We start from the raw sequence: 21,014 nt of genomic DNA on the forward strand, positions 1-21,014 counted from the left end.
ATACAACCCCGTGTCCAGGAGCTCACTCGCCAGCCAGGAAGGAGGAGAGTTTGCATAATTGCACGGAGGCGGGCGGGTAAGATCTAGTCCGTGTTCAGTGACCACAGGCAGCTGGCCTGGGGCAGGACCCAGGCAGCATGGAGGCCAGCCACACTGTGGCGCCTTGAAATCCAGGCTCAGGGGTTCAGCTTTATCTAGAAGTCACCAAAGGGTGAGAGTGTGTGAAGAGAGGATGACCTACTCAGAGTCATGTTTTAGGAAGACTACCAGCTTCAGGCTACCATTCAAAACCCTGAGAATATGAGGCAAGACACAATATCTAGAATATTACAGAAAAAAATAGGATCCATTTATTGAAACACTCTAGCCACTGCGAGGCATCATACTCAACCCCAGGAAACCTGTGCTTGCCTGCAGGGCTCCACTTGCTGACTCAGGCACGCATGGGACCCCAAGACCATGCCAGTGGCCCCCACTCCCCGGTTTCCTCTGGCTGTCACTCGGAGGCTTCTTCCTTGACCTTATTCTCTAGCCTCTTCACGTAGGTGTTCTGACCAGTTGGAAGGGAGAGCCTGTCTGTCTTTGAGGGCCCTTTCCATGTACTTGACACGTCATGGCTCTGCCCTCTGTCCCATCTCACCAAGGCTGTGAAGTGCCTCTTGTTGGGGATGGAGCCCTCCCTGTCATGCTGCCTCTGCTCCAGCTGTACCACACTGGGCTTTGGGCCCTGGCCAGGCCCTAGGAAGTGGCTCAGAAATCCCCCTGGGCCCTACCCACCAATGAGCCCGAGGGCTTTTCTTCCCTGTGCAGATTCCTAGAGACTCCAGTGGCTGGGGAACAAAAAGGGACACTACTGACCACCAGCAAGGCACATGGATGGATTAGCAGGGCGCCCCAGCCAACTGCAAACATTTTGCCACAAGTCAGGTCAGGGCCGCGGCTGAAAGGTCAGCAGCATGGAGCAGGCTGCCCCAAGAGAGGGGGGGTCTAAATGATGTTTCTGACAATAAAACCCTCTGAGCTGCAGGTCAGAATTGATGCCTGTCATTTCGGTAATGATCTGGCATCATTATTGGCTTGCAGTATAGCCCCTATAAACACATTCATCAACGTCTGTCTGCCCGAGACAGGTGATTTTCTTCAAAACCAGAAAACCCACAAGCCTATCAAGCATTCGCTGCACTGTCCTCAACAGGCAGACAGGAGTTTTGGGCCTCTGAGCCCATATTTTACAGTAAGAACCCAAGGAGTGTTGAGTCCTGTTTCTAAGCATGTTCAACCAGGCGGGATGGGAAAGGTGCCAGGGGGCAACTCAGCCCAGTGTCAGTGCACAGCTGTTCCCACAGCTGGCAGATACGCTGCAGCTGCAGGCCAGCAACAAGGGCCAACACTGAGCAAGGAAGCCCCGAGCCAAGAGAGGGGCGTGGGTGGAGCCACAGCCACTGGGCTGGAGGGGATGGGAGGACTCCTCTCTAAAGAGCCTCTCCCACCAAGGATTTGCCCTCTCCTTTCCCACTAACCCTGCAGCCACCTTCACAACCAAGCTTCCCATCCGGGCACTTTCTATCCCTCTCCTTGGGGGTTTTAAGCCCAAGCCTAGGGCTTTCTGAGCAACTCCAAACTCCACTGTTAACTGCTGCCACTGCCCTCCCTGACCACACACACCCACCCCCTCCATCCCGCCCACCCCCCCTCATTTGCATGACAAGCCCTCCTTGGACTCCAGCTGCAAACTGGGATGGTAACCCTTTCCTGGCAGGGAACCAGCCCCTTCTTCAGGGGCAAGTTCTCCCATCAGGGGCATCTTAAGCAGGAATTGGGACATATTAATGCATTGACTAGCTAGCACTAACACAATTGACCTGAATTCACAATTCACACAACTAGTCTAAGTGTTACAGACCAAACTTCACAAGTGTAGACGGTAGGGACAAAACCCATTAAGATTTTATTAGTGCTTAGAATTCACAATCCGTGGTCCCATTGAATCCCCACATCATGAATGTCCCTATTTTTCTCATCCCTTAGCAATTTGGTTCAAACTTTTCGCACTGTATTACGAGTTGCCCACCTGTCTGACTCCTTCTCAATACCCCTCACTCCCTCCCAAGACCGTGAGCTATTTGAGGGTAGGAAACACTTCTTACTCCTTCCTGTTCTGGCACCGAGTAGGTCATCAGTGTTTGCTGAATACAATTGAATCCCACAGGGCCAGGTTAAGAGAACAGGGAGAGCAAGAGTAGTAATACTAGCAAATACCTATACAGTCTTCCCATGTGCCAGACACTCTTCTGATTAATCCCTTTTACATAGATAAAATCATTAATTCTCAAACCAACCCTAGGTAAGTACTATTGTTATCTCTATTTGTGTTTTTTTTTTTGGTTTTGGGGGGTTTTTTTGCAGTACGCAGGCCCCTCACTGTTGTGGCCTCTCCCGTTGCGGAGCACAGGCTCCGGACACGCCGGTTCAGCGGCCATGGCTCACGGGCCCAGCCACTCCACGGCATGTGGGATCCTCCCGGACTGGGGCACGAACCCGTGTCCCCTGCATCGGCAGGCGGACTCTCAGCCACTGTGCCACCAGGGAAGCCCTATTTTAGTCATTATTGATTTAATCCTGGGAGGATGAGAACACAGCTAGTACAGACAGTTAATCTGTATTTATACCTTGAAATGGGCCAGCCATGAAAATGTAGAAGCTTTAAAAACTACAAACAACTAAAAAGGGGCTTGAAGGGAATCTGGTCCCAGATGAATAAATCTTGTGTCAGCTCGGGGTTGCCATAATCGCAGTTCTACATAATGATCACAAACCTGGGTTTCACGTGGCCCCTGAAGTGGACCAGGCAGGTGAGGAGAGGTTCATCCCCTCCCCAGCGTGGGCGCCCAAGGACTCCCACCAAATTAGAACGTGTACCAGCCCTGGGAACTAAATTTATCCTGAAAGGACACCCAGATCAGAATGTTCTCTGCTATAAGATATCCTGTCCCTCATTGTCCTCCTCTCTTTTGCCAGAGCCAGGGAGTATCGGCTGTCAATTCAGCCCTGTCAATTCAGCTTGAAAGCCACACACACGTGATGCCAGTCCACAGCGACAGGTACCACATGTTTAGATACGAAAGACAGGAAATGTTGAAAGAGCGAGAAAGGAGAGCCAGAGAAGATGGAAGAGAAGGTGGAAAGAGGCAGATGCTGATAAGAGGGTCGTAAAGAAACTGAGAAGAGGAAAAAAACAGCACTGGGGCCGGGCAGCTGTGGCAGGGTCTCCCGGGATAAGCCATCGGGGGCACGAGAGCTACGATGGGGTCCTGTTCGAAGTCAGCGGCTCCTTTACAAGCTTCAGGCAGCACGTCTCCTCCATTTTCCCGGCGCTTGCACCTTTCAAGCCCACTACAAACTGAGAAGCTCCCATGTCAGTTTCGAATGATATCACTGCTCCTGCAGGCGACAACCAGGCCTTGGGGACAGGAGCCCATCCTGCCAGCACTCCAGAAGGGTGGCCATTCCCGCCACACCCCCTCCCCGATCCCACAGGCAGAGGAAGGACACGAACTCCCTGCCTGAGGGAGGCCGCTGGGGAGCCTGGGTTAGGGAACAATGAGAGAAGAGCCAAACTGTAAAATCCTGAGGTTCTTGTAAATCTCATCCGTGCAGTTAAACATCTAAGAAGATCCGACAGAACAAGACAAACTAGGGCTCCCCAGGAGGCCCGGGCTCCCAGTGGGGTCATGTTCCGTTAACAAGATCACAGAACCTCAGATCCTGGAGGGGTATTTTTCCGTTCCTCTCCCTCTCGAACAAGAGTGTACCAGGTTGCTGTCGTCTTTATGTCTAAAGTTCCCCCAAGGAAGGAGCTTTTCAACGTTTTCTCAAGCTCAATGCTATGCTTTAAAGTCAGAGTAGGTGCTTAAGCTTGCAGAGGGGGCGGGTTCCCACCATAATCTCCACCAGTCCTCCCACCCCCAGCTCCACCTCTTGGTCTTAATGCTGACTATTGATGGTTTCTCAATGTTAGGTAAAATGCTTTGCTAATGCAACCTGGGGATCAATTCTCTGGCCTCTCTGATCCCCCCATCAGATTGCCATCCCTGAGCCCTTTCTGATGGACAGCTAGGAGCTGCTACCATTGTAGACAAGGATGCCTAATCTCTCCTGATCCTACTTGCCAGGTTCTGGGTCCAGGCTTTCTTTTTATTTTCGCTTCTTACCACTGCCTTTATGGCCAACTGCATCTCTCTCATTCCCCAGAAGCCCTGAGCTTTCCCAGCTCTCCACATCTGCTCCAGCAGGTCCCCTCCCCTAAAGCACCCCTCACCCCACCTGCATCTGCGAAACTCCGCCCAGCTTTCAAGGCCCATCTCAAATGCCCCAGAGGCAGAGGCCTCGTTCCCACCCATGAGGAAGGCCTTGCTGTACCCACCGCACCTGCGCCCCCAACACCTGGCAGCCAAGGCCTGTGAGCATTTGAGAGCTTATCTCCCCATTAGATTTCAAGCCCGTTTAGGGCAGGGACCTTGCAGTCCGCATGGTGCCAGGCTCAGAACAGGACCTTCAATAGCTCCGTGTCAGATGAATTAATCGCCTTTTGTCCAGTCCTCAGGGGAGGTGGAAAGCGGTTGCTATTTCTAATGGCAGCAGGAAGACAAATATGGCCCTGCCCAACCCCGCTTCATCCCCCACCATTCTACACACACACCCAGGGGTGGTCATTTCTCTTTGCTCTCACATCAATAAGGTTTCTAGCACATTCTAGCAAGAGGCACCAGAGAGAGCTGGGAGGAGTCTTGGAGAGCACTTAGCTCTCCGCCCTGGTTGCACAAATTGGGGACCTGAGGGCCACGAGGGGCAGGGCCAGCGGGCACTCACGCAGCAGACCAGCGTCAGGGGTGTACCTGTCTCCCCAGCCAGTCTCCCACGGAGCTGCCTCGGGGTACTGAGTTCAGAGGCTGCGGCTGCCCTGCACCTGGCGATGGCTCCACCATGGCTGGTCACTGATCTCTGGTTGTGGCTGTGAGCAGTGCAGCCACAGGTCGGCAGTCACAGCCGAGTCCAGCTGCTGCAGTGAGAGTGGCTTCAGGAACGCTGGAGCCCCAGGGGCATGTGGCTGTCCGGCAACACTCTCCCGTGACACAGCCTACTGGGGCAGCGTTGTGACAACCCAATCCTGCCAGGTGGCCAAGCGCCCACCTCACCCTTTCATTCACAGACCATTGAGCAGCACAGAGGCAGGGTCCACTCGGCAGCTCACAGCTCTATCCCGCACCAGAGCAGCACTCAGTAAACACTTACACGATGTGCTTGCACAGCCGGACTTATTTGGCGGGTGGGTTAGGAGGGAGCATAAAACCACAGCCTATGGAGAGGCCACAAAATATTTAGAATGAGAAAGATTTGCAAAGCCTTGAATTTCTTCTTCTCCATTCCTCCTGCCTTTAATCCAACAAAAGGAAGTTTACTTCCCCAGATTCCATTTCTGGTTCCACATTTGTATCAATGGCTTGGATGAAGCTATCACAGTCAGGCTCATCAAATGTGGGAGGACAGGAAGCTGGGAGGGCCCCAAACATGGGCTGCTGAGTGAGATGCTAAAAGACCCGGACAGATTAGAACGAAGGGCTGAAACCAAACAAACTCAGGGAAAAGGAACAGAGGCAAACGACAGGTGCAGCTCTCGTCCCCAAAAGCCAACTGGACAAGCAAGGGTGGGAGATCAGGGGCAGGGGGTGAAGGCCTGTGGCTTGGCAGCTCTGTGAAGAAGACAGAGGGCTTTAATAAACATTCCACTCCATGTGAACTAACAGGCTGCTATGCAAGTCAGGTGCACTGGCTGTCTTTGGCTGCAGTAACGGAATGAGAAAGCAGGTAGGTGGTCCTCTGTCCTGAGCAGCTCACACCCCTGGGCAGGTGCAGAGCAAGGGCACTGAGCAAAGGAGTGGGGACAGGATGGAGACAGGGCTCCTAACAGTGCCAGGGAAGCTGGGGATGTTTCATGCGGGCAGGAGAAAACCCTGGGAAGTCCTGGGTCCAACCCAGGGGGGCTTGGGTATGAAGCTGTTGGCCCCTTACCACAGGGGCAGTCAGGACGAGGAGGAAAGAGGGGTGGGGAAACTGAGGGGGCTGCTGAAGCCTGACCCACCCCAGCCACTGGCGGCCCAAGGCTCAGTGTCCAAAGGGAAGACCAGACGCAGCCCAGATAGGCGTTGGCTGGTCCTGAGGGCCAAGGGACTGGCAGGGAAGCAGGAACTAGCCTCTCAGAAGCCGGTGGGTGGGGAGAGAGCAAAAAAGAACAAGACCCAGTGTGGGGCCCAGCCAGGCAGCCAGAGCTTCGAAGAAGGCTCTAGCCAAGCAGGAATCAGGAGGGGAGGCAGGGAAACCAAAGCATCATCCAGTCCTGATGGCTGGGAATGCTACCTGGGGTTGGCAAGCTCCCAGCTCCCTGAAGGTGCTGGACCTCATCCTTGGGGTAGGCCTGGGACCCAAGAGGAAGACAAGAGGGAAACCAGGATAAGGAAGCGATTTCTAACAGGCAGAGGAGCCACCCCAGGGCAGAACAGAGGCTGGAGGTCCCTTCTGGAGGTGCCGCTGGGGCTGAGGGCCCTGGGCGCTACTGCAGGGTTGCTGTTCTGCCCTTGGCTTCCTCATGTGAGCCCTTGCCCTGTTTTGGAGGGGAGTCCCCATGGCTGAGCCCAAATTCCAAGCCGCCTTCTTGTACTGCAGGAACTAGGGGCAGGAGAGACAGACCAAGGATGGAGCGCTCTCCCCAAGTGAAGCATAACAGGCTTGGAGACAGCCCGCTTGAGGCCAGCTCTGCCTCTCACCAGGCACATGACCTTGGCCACATCGCTTACCTTCTTAGGCCTCAGTTGTCTTATCTATAAAACAGGGATAGTAACAGAATTCACCTCACAGGACTGACATGAGGATTCATTGAGATCATAAAGGGCACAATTCCCCGCACATATGAGATCAAAAATAGAGCCTGTCATTATTATCATTTGTGGAGTTACAAACCTTTTTCCAGATCTAAACTTGGAATCAGAACCTGGGCCTGTGATATGAGGATGTCGGGACAGGGTGAAGGCAAGTTCGGGGGATGCTGGTAGGGGGCGGTGTACGAAAAAAGTCCACCATACTCAGAGGGGAGCCCACACCCATGGGCCATCGGGTGACTGAAGGTTACATAAAAATGACAAAGTCAGTTCTGGAGATGGATGGAGGTGAGGGTGGCACAACAACATGGGTGAACTTAACCACTGAACTGTACGCGTAAAAGTGGTTAAAAAGGTAAAATTTTACATGATATACATTTACAATAATTTAAAAAAAGTTTTAATGGCAAAGTCACAACTTGGCCCCAGGTCTACTGACCACAAGCCCAGGGTCCCTCCCACCCACCCACCAGGTTTGTATTGGTGATATGTTCAGAGGAAATGGAATTCTGCTGGATTGAATTGTATTGAATTCTTTAATTCAGAGATAAACTCAGCACAGTTCATCTCTTTTCCAATTATTGGGTTTGGGAGAATTTGAGCAGTGGTGATTTTGCCATCTTTTCTCTTAAAAGCAAAAAGACGTGACTTCAGCTTCCTGCTGAACAGAGACTAGAATTATCAGAATTTTCTTGGTCTTATAATGCAATGAAAATGGTAAGGAAGTCTCCAAACACTAAAAATTCTACCAGGCCTTCCAATTTCCCAAATCCTCAGAGAGTCAATTATCTTTAGCCCAGATTTAGAATCATCACACTCCCACTACGTACAACCCCCTTTATTGGCACAGCAGGGACAGTCACACAGACGATTAAGAGAAAGCATGGCCCTTGCGGAGCTTATAGCTAGCACGATGTTTCTTAATCAGGAGTAAGCCCTGGAACCCTGTGGTGCTTTCCAAACACACATCCCCAGTCAGTGGGGTTCATTAGCCTGCGGGGCCCAGACATTGCACAGGGGATCTGATGCCCATCCCTGATGGAAAACGGAAGAGATCATCACTTGAAAATAGTAATAACAACAATACAAAATAGAATGAATTAACTCTGAAAAAGTCACGGACAGTACACATCGGCACTCTCAGGGAAACAGAATTAAGCTGAACACTCGCTCCCCAGTGACTCTGAAGAAATGGGAGTTTGTATTCATGGAAGGAAGCTGGAACTGAACACTGAGGAAGGGAACACGGTCACTGACTTTAATTATCCTAAAAGCTTTACGATGTCTGACCAGATTATATTTGTAAGAGATTTAAGAGGAGTCACCTTTAAACTTTAGGATGTTGGAGCCAAAGAACTGTTCTTTCGATTGTTTGCTATTTCAAGTTCAAGGCTATATTAAGGGGACAGCCAGCTCCCTTTCTGGGCAGAGAAGCAAGGCAGTTAGGAGAAGGGACAGTTTGCTGGGACAGTCCCATATGAGGGCCTCCTGAATGCAAACTCTATCAGTTCTTGTTATCAAAAACCATTCATAGCTACTCTCCCCACATTTTTGTCCCCTTGTCACTGAGCATCCTTCAGGCATGGAATCCTGGATACAGTCAGAGGCCCCAGAGATCATCTGATCCAATCTGCCTATTTTACAGATGACAAAACTCACGTTGAGAGACAAGTAGCTTATCCAAGCTCGCACGGTGATTGGTACCCGAGACAGACCAGGCCACAGGTCCCTCTCACCTTGTAAAGGGGGCAGAGGCTTGCTAGGTGGAAGCGCCTTGGATGGGGCAGGCTCTTGGGCTGTTTTTCTCAACCCTGTCATTCACTTAGCTGCCCATGTTGGACGGTGATCTCTTGTATCCCTGAATTACAGCAGAAGCTTCTTGAGAAGCTTCCTCGGCACGCCCTCACTTCCCAAGGTGAGGACGGTGTGTGGTTTCCAAGGTAACACACAGCTTGGTGGATTCAGCCTCCCAGCACCACCTCATCCGGCACCAGCAGGGAGGAGGAGTGGGAGGGCAGGTGACACTACCTCCCCATTTACAAACACTGATTCCTCCAGAAACCAGTTTCCCCTCTGTCCCCCTGCCAGGGTTCAGGGCAGAGGACACCCCTGACATCCTGGAGTCCTGGAGCTGAGGAAGCTTCTGGAGGACTTGGCAAGAGGCAATTGCCAGGAAGTCAATGGAGCCGCAGGCAGCTGACTCCGGAAGTCTGGGACCGGCCCTCCCTGCTGGGGCAAGTCTCAACATGCCCAGGGCAACAGTTTTCACACCTGTTAACAGACACAGCACATGCCCTGTCAAGAAGCATGACACAGGATGACATTTCCAACTGACAAAACAGAAAGTCAACACAGGCAGCTGAGAAACAGCCTTGCTGCTCCCCCAGGCACGCCAGCCCCATGGTCTCTGGGGCCCGGAGAAAGCAGCAGGAGGCCATCGCCCCTAGGGAAGGGGCAAAGTGGCAGGAAAGCCCTCTCTGGGGCAGAGAGGGTTAAAGCCAAGTGTTCAAATATTTAGCAAATAAAACCAAAATGTCACACAGAGACTGCCAGGGCTGACGTGGTAACCATGGCAATCCATGGCCAGCCACAGATCTGAGAGTGAAGAGGCTCTGGGACTGAGGCCTGGGATGAGAGGGGATGAGAGGATGGTGGGGAGGGTCACAGAGGGCATGGCCAGCCCAGCTCACAGGTTACAGCCCGCTGAGACCCTTGACCCCTCACGATGCACAAGCCAGAGCTGTGGACTTCAGGCCTGTCTCTCAGTCTCATAGAGACTCAGTTTTCTCTTCTATGGAGCGAGGGGAATAAATCGGCCTGTCTGCCCCTCAGGCTTGCTGTTCGTTCATTTGGTAACACTTATTGAATCCCTGCTATGTGCTGGGTGCTCTTGGCTATGGGACAGAGCAGTGAATCGAAGTCAGCCTCCACCACCATGGACATACAGCCAGAGCGGGTGCACGTGAGATATAGTGTCAGAGCCCATGTCCAGCCAACTCCTAGAAGGGGCGCCTTGCCCGGGGAGTGGGGGCAGCCAGAAGGGTTCCTAGAGGAGGAAGCATCTGTGCTGAACCCTAAAAGTCAAAGAGGCGAAGTCAGGCAGGCAAGAGGTCTGACAAGACATGTGAAAACACTCCCAAAACTACAAAGCACTAGACAAGATGAGGTGACACCGTCGTCACCGACATGGTTGCTAACGCGTCATCCTTTCAGCTTTCTGTATTTGGAGGGTAGTCTGACAAGGACTCATGGCCTTTGGACTGAGCAGCTACTCGCCCCCTCTTTCCTCCTTTCTCTCCAGCTGTACAGGTGCAGGTGGGCCGGTGGGAGGGCAGGCGGCATCCTCAGCTCATGCACCGTGGCCTAGCCAGGCCCTGTCCCCTGGACACACCCCCCATTTCCAATTTCCCTCGTGTGCTGCCATCTGTCTAAGGAGTGTTCATTAGCATGGAGTAGGAGATGGCCGTGAGCTCAGCAGAGGAGGCCACCATCCAGAATTTTCCTGTCAAGCCCTGTGGTCCTGGAGCCACCCTGGGGGCCTAGAGTTCCCTCCTCCTCTCTGTGCAGCACACCTGGGTTAAGGAGCTCATGTCCTCAGACCTAGCAGGCTGACAGGGCCATCTGGAGGTCTTGGGATCTCAGGGGTCCCCAATCTGCTCAGCTCTAAAGGAGTCCCTTGGCCACTGGCCCATCTGTGAGCCCAGTGAAGGCGATTCAAATCCATCAGCCAACCAGCCAGGGACAACCTTAGGAAATATCTATCGGGGGCCTGCAAGGAGAGACCCCAGCCCCACCAGGGTGAGGCAGCTGCCATCTCCCCTGGAGGACAGACACACCTTCCTTTCTCTTCTCTCTCACGCCCCTGAAATGCTCCAGGCCAGTTTCATCCCAAACATACACAAGGCCTCTGCTCCTAGTGAATACATGGCTTGGTTAGGCCTCTTCTCTCCATGAGAGTTGCCTGGGCCACTGTGGCCACATGGTATTTCACACACACCTCATACCTTAGGGCTTATCAGCCTGGGTCACAGTGGATCAAGGTCTAGGACAAGTAGCTTCCAAAGGTAGGGACTGGGTCTGAATTATTTCTGGATTCTCAATGTCTGACACATAGTAGTCCTTACCTTACAGATAAGTTCAGGATATGACTTGAGCCCACTTTCTTCTATAGGGAGAAGGGAGAGTGAGAGCACAGAGCAAGACTCAGCCTGGGGCTTCCCTGGTGGCGCAGTGGTTGAGAGTCCGCCTGCTGATGCAGGGGACACGGGTTCGTGCCCTGGTCCAGGAGGATCCCACATGCCACGGAGCTGCTAGGCCCGTGAGCCATGGCTGCTGAGCCTGCGCGTCCGGAGCCTGTGCTCCGCAACGGGAGAGGCCACAACAGTGAGAGGCCCGCGTACCACAAAAAAAAAAAAGACTCAGCCTGAACCATCGAGTCCACTCCCTGATGGGAAGACGCCCCTGACTCATTTAGCAGTGGGCCCCCAAGGCATCTGGACCAGTGACACTCCTGCATTCCAGATGCCCCTGTTCCCGTGACAGCAGGTTATACATATCCAGGAGGATGCTCCAACCTATGGGACCATCATGCCATGGCATGTGAGCCTTTTTGCAATGTGAGCTGTCTCTTGAATATAATTTATGTCCTACAATTTGAAGTAATTTCCCTGTCAGCTGAGAACTCTATTGCTATTTAATAAAAATATCCACTTTTACACATCTAATAACTTAAAAGTCTCCCCTTTTATTGGTCTCCTGTTTCAAATTCATGAGGTTGAAGACCTATATCTTGTCACTATAGTTATATTTCTGTCAGATTTTTTTTTTTTTTTTTTTTTTGTGGTAAGCAGGCCTCTCACTGTTGTGGCCTCTCCCGTTGTGGAGCACAGGCTCTGGACGCACAGGCTCAGCGGCCATGGCTCACGGGCCCAGCCGCTCTGTGGCATGTGGGATCTTCCCGGACCGGGGCACGAACCCGTGTCCCCTGCATCGGCAGGCGGACTCTCAACCACTGCGCCACCAGGGAAGCCCTTCTGTCAGATTTGAAGTGGACTGGAAGCCTCTGGAGGCCCACACCAGATTTTGATCTGATTGATGCTTTCTACTTTGAATATGGCCAATAACCACCAACTGAAATTAATGATCTATAAGTTCCCATCCACACACTGGATGATGGGAAATCTGCCACTGCCTATGTCCTATCCTAGGTTCACAGCAGTCCCTCCATTTTAATTAGACAAACATTAATTGAGCCATGCTGTGTGCCAGGCACAGTCCTGCAGCTTCCTGCCCCTGTAGCTTCATTAAGGACATCAAGGCTCGGCTCCACATCTCCAGGTGTGGGTGTGTCTGCACTTCCCACCCCCCCTCCCCATCCCCCCATCATGTCCCCCAGGCTCTGAGCCAGGGCACTTCCTCCCTGGGGCGCTTGATCCCTTCCCCTCCTGTGTGCTCCTGGACAAGAACCTGGCCCCTGGTTATTTCCTCTCCCTCTCAATTGGCTTCTTCCTGACAGCTGCGAGACATATGCAGTTTCTCCAGGCTACACAAGCAGACCAACATCCCTCCCTCAGCAGTGTGTCCTCTCCAGCTGCCACTCCGCCTTCCCTCGATTCACAGCCAAACTTCTTAGAAGACTGGCCAGTATTGTGTCTCCATGTTCCTCACCTCCTACTTGGTCCTCGCTTCCCCTTCCACTGCCCTGTGACTGTCACTCCCAGTGACTGTGCTGAGGAAGGGTACAATGACCTTCCCACAGCCTGGTGCAAAGGACCAATGGGGTTCCCAACTCCTTGGCCCCCCTGTGGCATAACCGACACTTCCTTCTCTGTCCCGGCTTTGTGACTCCCTCCCTTTGGGGTCTCCTCTGACCTCCCTGACTTCTCCATTCTCCTTTGTGGGCTCCTCCCACTTCTCACTCGATGATGTCCCTCTGGGGACCTGTCCCATGCCTCCTCTCATCCCACTGCCCCCTGCTCATCTAGGCCTATCCTCTGCATCACTATCCTGGAGGCGGCTGGATGCTCAGCCCCCAAACCTCAACTTCCCAAACTAACCTGGTGATCATTCCCCACCTCAGCCTCCTGCTGCGGTTTCAACTATAATGAATGGCACTCCCAGCCACTGAGTTACCCAAGCAACTGCTGGACCCCTCTTTTCCCCACAGACAGTACCTCCAACCTAATAACTGACCAAGTCTGGTCAATTCCACTTGTTCAACATCTTTTATGCACAGTCTCTCCTGTCCTGGCTCTTGTCTTGGCCTGATTCAGGGTGTCACCATCCCTCATCTCGACCATGGAAACATGCTTCCAATTAGTCTTCCTGCCTCTGAAATTGGTCCTTGCAACATTTGCCATGCTGCAGCTAAAATGCAAATCTGATCATCTCTCTCCTCTGCTTGAACTCCTTCCATGGTTCTCCCTTCTGCCCACAGGACAGTTCCAAAACTCTTCAGCAAGGCAGATGAGTTCCTGCTGGTCCTGCCATGCTCCAGAGTAGACCGGCCCCACTGCCCAGGACCTTGTCCTGGAGGCGTTCTGAACGCACTCTGCAGTTTCTCATCTCAGGGTCTCTGTTCCTTTTGAGACTTCTGCCTGGGATATCCTTTCCATGCTGTCAGCCCGGCAAACACGTCCTCATTGAAGCTGAGGTGTTTTGCACGTATTATCTAATTTGATCTGCACAAGAACCCTGTGATGGGTACTATTATTAGTCCCATTTTTCAGAAAGGAAATAGACTAAGAGGCATTCAGTAACTTGCTAAAGGCTACCATACATACTACAATGTGACAAAGAACATGATTTGAACGCAAGCTGGGCTACTCTAAAATCTGTGTTCTCAGCCTCCTTCTGTCCTGCCTTCCAGGATGGCACTAAAGACATTACAGCCATGGATTCACTCAACATTGGCAACCCCTTGGAGAAGCAAAAGTGATTTCAGGGTTTCCAGCACAGAGTACTGGGCCCCTGTCCCAGGCTCTGCACAGAGTAGACCCTTGTTAAGTGCACACTGAATGAATGAAGGCACTAGATGGGTAAGAAGGGTAGAGGAGGGAGGATATTGGGGGAGCAATAAAGCGTTCAGTGTCTCACCGGTCAGAATGGCCAACATCAAAAAGTCTACAAATAATACATGCTGGAGAGGGTGTGGAGAAAAGGGAACCCTCCCACACTGTTGGTGGGAATGTAAATTGGTGCAGCCACTACAGAAAACAGAATGGAGCTTCCTTAAAAAACTAAAAATAGAGTTGCCATATGATCCAGCAATTCCACTCCTAGGCATATATCCAGAAAAGCTGAAAACTCTAATTCAAAAAGATACATGCACCCCAATGTTCACAGTGGCACTATTTACAATAGCCAAAACATGGAAGCAACCTAACTGTCCATCAACAGATGAATGGATAAAGAAGATATTATATAGACACACAATGGAATACTAGTCAGCCATAAAAAAAGAATGAAATAATGCCATTTGCAGCAACATGGATGGCCCTAGAGATTACCATACTAAGTGAAGTAAGTCAGAGAAAGACAAATATCATATATCACTTATATGTGGAATCTAAAATATGATACAAATGAACATATTTACAAAACAGAAACAGACTCACAGACATAGAAAACAAACTTATGGTTACCAAAGGGGGAATAAATTAGGAGTTTGAGATTAACAGATACACACCACTACATATAAACTGTATAAACAGTAAGGGCCTACTTTATAGCTATACAGGAAAATATATTCAATATCCTGTAATAAACCATAATGGAAAAGAATCTAAAAAATAATATATATATATATAACTGAATCACTTTGCTGTACACCTGAAACTAATACAACGTTGTAAATCAACTATACTTCAATAGAAAGAAAAGAAACAAAGAGAGAGAGAAAAGAGAAGAAACAAAGAGAGACAGAAAGAGGAAGCAAGGAAGGAAGGAAGGAAGGGAGAGAGGAAGGGAGGGAGGAAGTTACATGTTGAGCCAGGGGTGTGCCGATGGCCCCTAAAACGTGAGTCTGCAGCCTGGGAAGAGGAGTTTTGCACTGCCGATCTGGGAGGTGCTGGTGATCGCCAAACCACAGGAATAAATGGACTCTCCAAGGGAGAGCGCAGTTTTCAAAGTTTTGATAAATAACAAAACAACCAATGCATTTTGCTTTTCATTTCTTTCCAGGACACGCTAGCCTAAGGAGAACAGATGCCCAGGCCTTTGAAGGCTCCGTGTTCCAAGATGCCAAGAGAAGAGGAGACCAAGGAGACACGGGGCAGCCATCCTCAAACAACAGGGGCTGCCTCATGGGAAACACAGGCACCTCTTTTCCCTACTCCAGAAGAGAGGCGGGCTGAGTGGAATTTTCAGAGAGGCCCGTTTCCTCTCAGCGGAAGGGCAGACTTTCTGGAACTCACACTGTCCAGCCAGGGAGAGCCTCCCTCAAGAGGCAGTGAGTCCCAGTGACAGGCCAGCCCACAGAGGCTGGAGGGGCCTCCTGCACTGGTGATGGGTGCACCCCCCACCTGTCACCTCTGAGGACCTACCGAGCCTCAGGTGCATGACTTGAAGCCAGAGTTTGGTTGAGAGGTTCCCAATAATGTTTCAGAGTCTTCTTTCTCAAAAACACAAGTTGTCCAAACTAATAACAAGTATGAACACTATTCTAGAAGGTACGTCTAGCCTCCTGTGTGTGCTGGGCCAGGGCCAGAGGCCTGGATGTGAGCGACTGGGGCAGGGCTGGGGGGAGGTGGAAACACGGTCATCTGGTTCCTGCTAAAATTTAGCCAAGTGACCAGTAACTGGTGTTGATGAGGAAGTGGCAAGCATATCCTTAACACAGGCCCCTGACTTCACCTCACGGAGGAGAGGAGCCATACCCTCACCCTGCCCTACTTCCCAACAGGTGAGCAGCAGCTGGCCTCTCCCTACTGAAGAGGCTTTCCAAGCGTCCCCTCTGGATAAACACTGGCAATCACGCTTGGGATAACCCTCCCACCACTCTCAGGAAGCAGGTTCCCCAGCTGGTGGACACCAACCTCGAACAGAGAATTACAGAATCGGGGGGTGGGGGGCAGGGTGGGATGGGTGCTTAGGATCCCCAGTGAGCAGATGTGGAAACTTGAGGCCCAAGACCACAGAGCTGAGTCATGGTCTAAAAGGCTTTGGAAACCAGATAGCTTGAATCCAGCACTCTTTCATTCAAAATATGCCCTGCAGACACCTGCTCTCTGTCAGACACCATGGGTCCCTGGAAATACAAAGATTAACAGCCTCATTGTCCCTGGGGGTGGGGAAAAGGATATAGAACAGAAAATCACAATATGGTCAGGTGAGTGCATACAAGGGTCCTGCTGACTGTCTGGGCCCAAACCATTCCCATTTCCCTCTGGCAGGAGAAGGTCCCACTAGACCTTTCCAGAAGAAAGAACTTCACTGGACAGGTAAGAGGCACAGAGGGAGCCAGGTTCTGGTGACTCCCCACGTGATGGTGGGCCAGGTAGGATAAGGGGCTGGGCAGTGGGAGCTGAGAGTGCAGGCAGGGCTAGGCCAGAGCAGGGAGGAAGTCCAACCACCCGCCAGTACCGGGCAGTTGTGACAGTGACCATCTGGTGGGCACAGCTTGTACATGGACGAGGTCCAGCTGGAAGCAGTGGGACAGAGGTCAGAGGAAAGAGACCAGTTTCCATTTCATGAAGGCCCACTCTGCACTGTCAACTGTTACCCCCCCTGCTTATGAGTTCAGCAAGGTGGGTGATATGACTTCCATACTTCAGATGCGGAAACCGACGAGGCCCAGAGAAGTTGTTATTGGCTCAAGGTCATTCAGGCTGAAGCGTCTGAGCCAGGATTTAATGCCACTGACTTCACTTTGTTTCTCCAAACTGTGAGTGTCAGGCCAAGACAAGTGACTGAAAAGCATCCTCTGCTGCCCATAATTAGGGTGAAGCAGAGACTGGCTATGAGCTGAGGATGGACAAAGTGTGCCCAGCAAGGTGCTAGCCTATCAGCATCATGGCCCTGCCACCAGGCCAGAACTGAGGTCACAACTGCAGCTGGGTGGGATCAGGTCTGAGAGCCAAGGCTGCAAGCCCTGGGGGGAGGTGGGGCAGGACCCCAAGAGAATCAGAGGGAGGGATGCCTGGCTCTTCCCATCCCAGTGCCTGGAGTAGAAAGCAGCAGCAGTCAGGCTGAGTGGAACCATCGTGCGGGCGTGAGGCTGAGATCAGCTCCTCTCCCCTCCCTCAAGCCTGGATCACAGATGAATTCATGACTCTGCCTTTTTCTCTGGCCTCTGCAACCCCTCTGCACAGGTCAAGGTGATACATAGTAGTATAGATGCCCTCTAGATGAGGGTTCAGGGGCTCAGAGAAGTTGAGGAGATACATGGGTCTCACAGCTGGTTTGGGGTGGGGTGAACCCAGCCTGGACCCCCGACTGTGACTCATGGTCCTGTCTCTGATCCTGGCCCGTTCCTCCTGCCTGTACTCCTGGCTCCTTTCTGGGGTTGACTGGACCACGGTCTGGGTTAAAGCCCACCTGCGTTGTCCAGGTCAGACCCCATGAAGGAAGCTGCTTGGTGGCATCTGGGACTCTCAGCCTTCAGAGCACAAACTCAGTCCCCGAACCTGTGATCCCCCCAGAGATTAAAGAGTCCCCACCTTCTAGATTGTTGATGACTCTGGTCATCAACAGAGTGGAGGTAAGGTGGCCTGGAGCCAGGGCTCCCACGCCCAGGCCATCCGCAGAGGTCCCTGACACCCAGTGACAAAGCAGAGCCCCTCCAGAAGCAGGAGGCACCGACCTGTCTCTGCCTGTGCAGCCGCTCAGCCCAGAAATGTTGAGTGACAAAAGCGATGAGATTTGAAGTGTTTTACAGTTTACAGAGCTCTCTCATACACTCCCCATTCATCCTCACAACGACCCATAAATGGCAGAATAAAACCCCCCATGTTCCAGACGAGGAAAAGTTCACATGTTCCAGTCCAGAAAGGTCTCAGGGCTGGCCAAAGACACACTGTAAGAAGAGGTCATGGGCGAGACTCGGCCCCAGCTTTTCTGACTCTGAGTTCTGGTCTTTGTCAATTTCTTGCCTGCTGCCCAGATGTGGATCTATCTGTGCTCCTCCAGCCAAATGACGGGAGTTATATTTAGATGCGTATGCATGTGAGAAAAAACATCTGGATACTTTAGAACTACCCAGGGCCCCAGCAGAGCAGGTCAGCCCGAAGGGCCCATTGAGAGGGAGACCCATTGTCATGAGAAGATGCTACAGATCTGCTCACTCCTGCCTGCCCTTCCCAGCCCAGGTCGAACCATCCTCCTTACATCGGCCAAACTGGAGTGCACCCCAGAGGTTAAGCCAATATCTCTCTGGGTGCCAAGTAACTCCTGGGCAGCAAGAAACAGAGGCCCCCTCAACTACAGCAGATTCTCTTCTATCTAGAAAATGTCTCCTCCCTGGCAGAGTCCAGTGGGAGTAAAGTCTACACCAGTCAGAAATACAGATTCCCGGTGGTATCTGGTGCAGTGTGTGTGTGTGTGTGTGTGTGTGTGTGTGTGTGTGTATGCAGGGGCACAGGAGGCAGGTCTGTTTCACTTGGGGGACTCAGTGGCTCAAGTTCAGGAAGGATCCGGCAAGAGACAGAAAGGGCAAAGCAAGTCTCACAGTAGAATGGTGCAAAATGAAAATTCTAAGCAGGACTGCCCCCCAAATCATGAAGTCGTGTTTGCCTCTGGGATCCCCACTTGAAGATAACGTCACAGTTGTTCTAAAGCCACAGGGCAGCCTCACAATTCCCTCTCCCACGAGGGTCCAAACCAAAAGAGAAGATCCACAATCTCAGATACCTTTTGGTGAAATCGCCCAAGTAGCTACTGAAAGGGTGGGTTTGGGAGGGGGGACGGGCTCAGCCTGGAGCAAAGGAATAGCCCCTGCATGAAGGGGTGTGGGCGAGGCACCTACCTGGACTTCACGTGTGTGATAGGCGATGATCAAACCCAAAAGGATGATGGTAGACAGACTGATAAGGCATTTCAGGGCCAACGAAAACATGGAATCCTGCAGGAGAAAGGGAAAGAGAGGATTAGGGAAATCCGGGATGGAGCATCTCATTTTACTCTGAGGCTGTGTTAAGGGGTGGGGATGAGGGGCAGTGAAGGCAAAGAAAAGACTGTCACCAGCACCTCCTGAGAGCGGGATACAGCACAAAGGTAGCCTGAGCCCCGAAAGTACCTTGGGCTGGGCCCTGGGCCGGCTCCGTCTCAGCAGCTGCCCTCTGAGTCTCTGTTTTCTAGGGTTAAATCATATTTGCATTCCTGCGATGAACCTGCTTGGGCGTGATGTATTCTGTTTGTTATACATGCCTAGATTCAGTTTGCTGATGTGTTGTTTAGAATATTTGCCTCCATGCTCAGAAGTCATATGAACATAATTCTTTTCTATGCTGCTGTTATATGGTTTGGGCATCAATACTGTGCCAGCTTGAGCCTCTCTTTTCTCTTAACAAACCTGAACCAGAGGATTCTGAGGTCCCTTCCATCTCTGACAATGCAGAGTTCTTTCAGGAATGAATGAGAATGTCCTGGCAGCAGCTCTCATCTCCCGTTTTAGGGCCAAGGGCAGGGAGGGAAGCGAGGGTGGCAGAGGAGCTACTGGAAAGAGAAGGGGGCCGAGCACAGGAGCAGATAGGGGTCCTGGGCAGGAGAAAGGCCCTGAGGGTCCCTCCAGCTGAGGCTGGGGGAGGCAGGGTGGGCCATTTGCCTTCACTGCAGTCCTCCAGCCCCAGGGCAGCTTAGGGGACCCACGTCCCCTGGGTAGCACCAAGAGCTCTGGGACCAGCCCACAGAATCCAAACCCTGACGTAGCTGCTTACTAGTCCCGTAACCTCAGGCTGCTCACCCCATCTCTCTGTGCTCAATTGCCTCAGGCATCAGATGGGGATAACATCAGTACCTACCTCTCAGGGCTGCTGTGAAGGATAAAGGCATTTGTCTATGTAAAATGCCTAGCCCGGTGCCAGGCCCTGTGAGGGCTGGCTACTATCATCTACCTCACCTCCTCCACAGGGCTGATGCCTCCTGGGCATTTGGAAGCCAGGGAGTAGAGGCAGCTCCCAGTCCCAAAGGAAGGCAGGAACACAGCCCTGAGCAAAGGTAGCAGAAAGCCAAGCAGTAGTTCCAAGCACTGTGTTGTGGCCTCACACATCCTGAGAGAGGCACGCCACATGAGAAACAGCCCCCATGCTCCAGAATCATAACATGTCTGATGTCTGTGAAGCACCTTACAGTTTACAAGGTGGTTTCACATCTTGTTCTCATCCATCCTTGAGACAGCCCTTGGCCTCTGGCCCAGCTTTATAGATATTACAGGCAGAGGCTCAGAGAGGTGAGTGGCTCATGCCAGAGTTCAAAGCCAAGACCTCTGACTCTCAGCCTGACTCCCAGCCCAGAGCACTGCCCGTAAGCCCTCAGGCCTACTCTCAATGGGAAACAGTAAAAATGTGAGAAGTGCCCATTTACACAGACCCAAATGACTACTTAAGACAATAATGGAAGGTGTTTCGAAGGTAGGATATGATTAATTACCACGTGAAACCTACAATAGAGCTAGGGAGGGAGACATCACTGTCCAAGAAAGCAAGCTTTCAGAGACAGAGGGAGAGGTGGCTGAGATCTCCAGCGTTAGGGGGTGTGTCCAATATGGCAGCCACTTAGAGTCAGTGGAGGGCTTGGACTTAAACCCAGGACTCCCAGATCCCCAAGTTCTCAACCACCCTCTGCAGGCTGAGATGGAAAGGAAGCAGCTCTCCCTGGTGTCTGCCAATCTACCATTCATTTATTTGATATAGTTTTGGGGCCCACTCTGTGCCAGACACAAGCTAGTGCTGGGGACCCAAGGGAGAACTAATGAAGGAGCTCATTCATTCTTTCTTTCTTTCATGACGATTTCAACAACTTCCCATTTCTTGACCACCTGCTAGATGTCCAACAGTATGCTAGATACTGCAGGATATTTATAGAGGGTCCCTCCCCACCAGAAGTTTCCAATCTGGCTTATATACAAACCCCAGCTTTCTACACTGT

At 51.8% G+C, this 21,014-nt stretch overlaps 1 protein-coding gene across 2 annotated transcripts in view; it reads right to left on the bottom strand.

The window, feature by feature from the left end:
• Nucleotides 1-21,014, bottom strand: part of KCNN3 (potassium calcium-activated channel subfamily N member 3) — a gene marked incomplete at both ends in the record, with an annotated part of 172,457 nt that overhangs the window by 101,262 nt on the left and 50,181 nt on the right. For both annotated transcript variants that reach the window (XM_079698150.1, XM_079698149.1), the window contains one exon: nt 18,895-18,990. In XM_079698150.1, the coding sequence (XP_079554276.1) occupies nt 18,895-18,990 (96 nt within the window). The remainder of the gene's footprint in view (nt 1-18,894; nt 18,991-21,014) is intronic.

Source organism: Hyperoodon ampullatus, assembly GCF_949752795.1.
Source record: "Hyperoodon ampullatus genome assembly, chromosome: 2".
NCBI lineage: Eukaryota > Metazoa > Chordata > Mammalia > Artiodactyla > Ziphiidae > Hyperoodon > Hyperoodon ampullatus.